Here is a 6,021-nt window from a genome sequence, read left to right as displayed (position 1 = left end):
TGAGCGACTGCCAATCGATTACTGGCGATGCCTGCACCAGTTTTAGTCAGTAGCCGCTTTCATTCTGACATTTGTGGTTGTAAGAAGACCCCCAAACCCACACACCCCCCACACACGACATCTTGTGCGTCTCCGAGACCAACCTGTGCGAGCGATTGGCTTCCAGATCCTCTCTTGCGGTTTCGTTTTCTTTATGAGTGGGATAGCACTTAGCACGTGATTAGTGCGGATGTCGGGGGGGGTTCGGGTGGTCTGGGCTGGGTGTATCCCGTGCGCTTCTTCTAGTTGATGCTCCGCAGTTGAGCACGAAGCGCAGAGCAGGCGATGCAGGAGCCGCCGAGCAGCTAAGACAGCATCGCGAGCCGCGCCCAGGTGAGTGCCGCCCGCCTCGACCCCCGCGTTACTCGACCAGACCCCTCCGTGTTTGTAAAGCCTGCCTGTACTTTCACGAGCTGCCCACCCGGCGTCCCCTCCACCCCCGACGACTGAAGTCTGCCAGGCTGCACTCCAATGAGCCACTTCGGCCCAAATCTTTTTCTTTTTTTTTTGTCTCGCGATCCGCTCGTTGTCCTTGGGGGGTCCACACCTGCTCCCCGTGTGGGCTTTCGATTTCTTCCACAAACATGCGAGTGCGGATGTGGACCCCTCAATAGACTGTAGCCCCCCGTCCTGCACTCCTTAGCTAACTTGCGCCCGGTGTTTCCTGGAGAGGCTCCGGCTGACCGAGCCCCCCGAACTTGTTTAAGCCGGTTTGGCTTAATGTCACGGTGGTCTACGACACTTCATGTGCTCTTGGACCTTCACCAGTAAATGTTTCGGGGGTCTCCGTAAACTCCACAGACCTCGTGTAAGAACGTTTGAAGACTGTGTGCCCGGCGCTGTTCTGGCATCTCGTGCCCACTGGGCAAAGGCTGGCACTCTTAAAAATGGAGGCGCCAAAGCGCATCTTCAGAGGGTTGCGGGGTGAAGGGGGGCATTTTTGGTTCACAACAGAAATCCACGTGAAGGTCCCAAAAGATCTGTGAAATCTAAGGGGGGCTTCTGGTATGTGGTCATCCTGACTGGGCTCCGGTGGTCTTGATCTGTCGTATCCCGCGGGGTCGCCTAATGGACATTAAAGAGTTCTGTTTTTTTGTCACATATTGAGAGCCAACTTCACAGGCAGATAAAACTTCAAAGAAAGAAACGTCGAGCGGTGGTTCACTCAGCAGTCACGCCGCCCACTATAGCGCCTTTACAGAACCGCTATTTGCAGGTGGATTACTCGGTCAGATACCGGCAATTTAAATGCAAGCACAAATACCGTTAGAATAACGTCAAAGTACAGACAGGTGGTGGTGCAGGCCAATTTTGGACAAAAGTAATGAACAAAAGTGCCGTGAAATGTGAAAATAAACAAAACATAACAGCATGGAACGCGAGTATACATTTTGATTTCTATTTATGTATGTATTTAATCATTTCTTCATTTATTTATTCGGCGACTCCTCACACAACATACGCCCCGCAATGAGACCTGTCACTTTCACTCGTCAAAGCGGAGAGGGCGGGCCCTAGCGAGTCCTGTCTTTTGATTGGTGAATCATCGGTAGCCTGGATGTAAACCTTCGTCTGTTGCGCGCCTTACATGCAGACTCCTGTTGATGAATTCGGAGTTTCTTGAATCAAAGTCGCCACCTCGTGCAGTCGTCATGGGCAGCATTTTGCTTTTTCATGCACTCGTGTCCGGGACGCACAGCCACAACTCTGAGCTGCGCATGAGCTGCACGATCCTCAAATCAAGTGAAGCGCTACCCCAACTGTCGACGCACCTTGTCCCACCTCTTGACGCCGATTGGTCATTTGCTTGCAATCACATTTGGCTGATTGATCTTGAAATGAAATGCAACGCACTGGAAGCTGCAGCATATGGAGGAATATTTCGGACAAAATCAAATAAATAAATGCGTAAATAAATAAAAGTACTGTGAAATGTGAGCATAAATAAATAAATGTGTCATGAAATCAGAGCGTAAATAAATAAATGTGTCACGAAATGTTTTTTTGTTGCTTATTTATTTATGTAATGTTGTCCGTAATATTCCTGCAAACCGTCATGAAATACGACTTGAAATAAACTTCACTGTCACTTTCACTCGTCAAAGTTGAGAGGGTGGGCTCTAACACGCCCTCTAGTTACTGATTGGTGAATCGATGGCACACGAATTAATTAGAAAAATGCTTACTACTGCCGATGAAATGGATTCTGCCGGAGATATTACGTATTTCAGAGAGAGAACTGAAGATTTGTCGGAGGAAATTACAATGTTGGCGGCCCTTTTAGACTCCGATGTAGATGAAACTATTTTTGAAATTATCTAAGGACAGGTGGAACGGACTCGACTACACTCCAGTTCAGGTGACTCAGTTCCCTGCTCTGGAGTCCATCCTTTGACATTTCAGCTGAGTCAATAGAACACCTTCTGTTATGCGGTTTAAAAGTACGACAGATTGCAGATCTATAAGGTGTATCGGAGAAGACGATCACAAGGCGAATGAGCCAGTTTGATACACGGTAAGCTGCAACGGCTGTATTAGTGCAGGTACTTTGACATGGAATGCCCAAAGCAGCGCCAACTAATATTTTGAACTGAGTATTTGACCCTGGTTTTACGAGTATAAAGTCAGATGCATATTCGCTGCTACTTTTTCAAACAACTCTACAGCTCTGATCAGTGGCAAAGTTGTTTGAAAATTCGTCTGTAATTTCTTCTGATAAATCTTCAATTCTTTCTCTGAAATACGTAATATCTTCGGCAGAATCCATTTCATCGGCAGTAGTAAGCATTTTTCTAATTAATTCGTGTGCCATCGATTCACCAATCAGTAACTAGAGGGCGTGTTAGAGCCCACCCTCTCAACTTTGACGAGTGAAAGTGACAGTTTTATTTCAAGTCGTATTTCATGACGTTTTGCAGGAATATTACGGACAACATTACATAAATAAATAAGCAACAAAAAACATTTCGTGACACATTTATTTATTTAGGCTCTCATTTCATGACATATTTATTTATTTATGCTCACATTTCACAGTACTTTTATTTATTTACGCATTTATTTATTTAATTTTGTCCGAAACTTTCCTCCATAGTAGCAACATACTAGGATCTCTGGACACGAATTCACAGGCAGTGCCGCACTGGCGATCAGTCGGTCGTTTAGTCGATCCGTTTTTAATGTTGACTCGGTAAACCGCCACAAAATGAAAGGCACCGCATGCATTACACAGCGTTGGGTTGCAATTCATTTTGAAATAAAAAAAGAATCTTCCATACTTTCTGTCCATATGCACTAAAACTGCGGAATAATATGCCTAAAATATTAGAAAAGCCAGAAAGGGGGATTTTTAAAAAAATGGCAAATGAAAACATACCTGCATATTCTTGCTTTTAATGGACTTTATTACATTTTGTATTTGTGTTCAATTGATTTTTTTTTTTTTCTCATTCCAACAGATGGTGCATCACAAACATTAACCCTGCAGTACCTATGAGGTCAGTCACATAACACCCCCAATGTCGGTCATGAAACACCCGAACACTACAGTTAGGATTTATCTGACTCAGACAGTGTTTCATGAGTGACGCTGTGGGTGTCCTGTGATGTTGTGGACATTATGTGGCCTACGTATTGTGGGCTGCAGTTAGACTTGTCTTGTTTTCACGAATAACCTACCGAATGGCATATTGCAGAGGCCTGTGTATTGCATTTTATCATTCCAACAAATGGTGCATCTCAAACATTAGCTGAAATTTTACATTTCATTTCATTACTACAAATGTTTGTGCCATCTGTTGGAATGAAAATTACAATGCATTTTATTTCTACAATTTCTTGTGGTGCACCATCTGATGGAATGACTAATGCACTTTATTACTATGTGCCATCCAATGCCTTCTAAAAGACAGCGCACTGCAAACATTAACATGGAGGTCTGCGTTGATTACTTAGACGGGTGGCACAGCTGGTAGTTGTTGGTTTTGTACCTTTTAATAAGACCCTCTCCATTTACATTGTTTGCCTCCTCTTGGCTTGTTTGGTTTGATCTTGCTGACAAGCACCCCCTACAGGTCACGCTGTCCCACCGAGACAGCTTAGAATTGACAATTAGCCTGACCTGCACATCTTCAGAGGGTGGAAAAACGAAATTCTCAGAGAAACGTCCACGCGGACACAGGGAGAACGTGGTACATCTATGCTGTGACCGCCCTGGTATTTGACCCTTGGACACTGGAGCCATGAGCCCATCATCATCATCATCCTCATTATTAATATTTTTGAAACTGTTTTTGTAATATAACATTAAATGGTCCTGTTGTGGTGGAGTGTTCCTTTATGAACGTCTCCGAGGAAGGATTGGGCGGCACAAAGACTCCTGATAATAAGACGTTTGCACGTCGACCGATGAGCCGGCTCGTCTTTGACATTTGCACAATGATGATCATTTCGAGCTCATTATGTTGGAATACGCACTGCATTTCCGAGCTTAATTCAGAGCTCTGGCGCCTGTCACCAGTCGCTGGCACTGGCGGTTAGCTAAAAATATTCTTTTCACCTGCGATCCTGTTGAAGGAAAAAGTCACACAAAACGAAAAGCCCGAACGACGCTCAATAAAGCCAGTGGCCACACGCCTTTCTTCTGGGTGCCATGCAGCTGTTATCATGCCAGTCACCCCCTTATGCCAGTCACCCACCTCCCATATCATGCCAGTCACCCCCCTTATCATGCTTGTCACCCCATCAAGCCAGTCAGCCTCTTCCATTATGCCAGTCATCCACTCTTATCTTGCCAGTCATCCCCTCTTATCATGCCAGTCACTCCACCTTTTATTATGCCAGTCACCCCCCCTTATCATGCAGCTGTAATACCACAAAAGACGACAAAATGCCAGTTACTTGTGGGGTGGTGCTTTGTGCCAACTGGGGGGGCTCCACTTTTGTAGTGTTCAGTGCCACTCATAATTCTGAGGGGGGTGAGAGAAATCGGCTGTAAACGGGCAGTACCAGCTCCATTTGGATGGATCATTGGTCTTGTCTCTCCAGCTGTGCCAAGCGTAGGTGGGCTGTGGTGTTGTTAAAGGAGCGGTCAGCACAGTAAACCAACTGGAGGGGGGAGGCCCAATGTGGGGGAGAATTTGCTCTTGGAGTGAGGGGCTTCACTTATTCGTGGCTACCCTTTTCCAACAATTTGAGCCCATCTCCTCACGAGTGCCCGCCGCACCGCCGTCTCTCTCGTGTCTCTCACATCCTTCTCCCTTTGCTCCTCCCTCACAGGACGGACAGGCAGCTCAGCCCAGGATGGAAATAAACTTGGAGAGCATCGGCCTCGGGGAGCAGTCGCGCTCGCAGTCCAAGGACCTGCTGACCTTTCAGACCGAGAGCACGGTCTTCAGCTTGTCCAGGAGCGAGTCCCTGTGGACCACCGAGTCCCGCAGCGCCTGGGAGACCTACCACAAGCCCATCGTGGTCATGTCCATCGGCGGAGCCATCCTTCTGTGCGGAGTCATCCTGACAGGCTTGCATTTTGCCAAAAAGTACGAGAGGGCCACCATGATCTTTGGGCCCGGGTTCCTGTCCCTCGGGCTGATCGTTCTTGTCACCGGACTGGTGTGGGTCCCCATCATCAAGGAGAAGCGCAAGCAGAAGTCCGTCTCCAGGCTCTTCAGCAGCTACAAGCCCCCGTTTTTCCATTTCTAACTGCTGTAACGTTTGAGGGGAAAATCAAAAAGTGACAGGGAGCAGAGAGCAGCATGTGGCAGAATCGAGTCGGCAGGGAGACGGCGGGCACTCGTGGACTCACCTCTGGCTCGGACCCCGAAGCTTCGCTTTTGAGTTTCTTTGTCAAAATAATCCAAAAGGAAGCCATAAATAAAGAGGCAAAAAGACGAGACAAGACACAAGCGTTTGGAATCCTTCATGTCTGCTTTGGGTTCACAGTAACTGTAGAAATATCTTTATTTTATATAGCGCCTTTCAACA

The 6,021-nt window shown here is 46.8% G+C and overlaps 1 protein-coding gene across 1 annotated transcript; it reads left to right on the top strand.

Annotated features, from left to right (window-relative positions):
- Positions 1 to 295: 295 nt before the first annotated feature.
- On the top strand, positions 296 to 6,011 carry LOC120521943 (phosphoinositide-interacting protein-like). Its single transcript, XM_039743208.1, has 2 exons — positions 296 to 372; positions 5,317 to 6,011. Exon 2 carries the CDS (start codon positions 5,341 to 5,343, stop codon positions 5,737 to 5,739), a length of 399 nt encoding a protein of 132 aa, XP_039599142.1. The 5' UTR covers positions 296 to 372; positions 5,317 to 5,340; the 3' UTR covers positions 5,740 to 6,011.
- The last annotated feature ends 10 nt before the right edge of the window (positions 6,012 to 6,021 follow it).

This window comes from Polypterus senegalus, unplaced genomic scaffold (assembly GCF_016835505.1).
Source record: "Polypterus senegalus isolate Bchr_013 unplaced genomic scaffold, ASM1683550v1 scaffold_701, whole genome shotgun sequence".
Classification (NCBI taxonomy): domain Eukaryota; kingdom Metazoa; phylum Chordata; class Cladistia; order Polypteriformes; family Polypteridae; genus Polypterus; species Polypterus senegalus.
The sequence above is the reverse complement of the archived record's forward strand: the minus strand, read 5'-3'. Positions and strand labels throughout refer to the sequence as shown.

What these genes read in the sequence shown, in the direction of transcription:
- LOC120521943 (XM_039743208.1), top strand. Translation starts at nt 5,341, where the DNA reads ATGGAAATAAACTTGGAGAGCATCGGCCTCGGGGAGCAGTCGCGCTCG.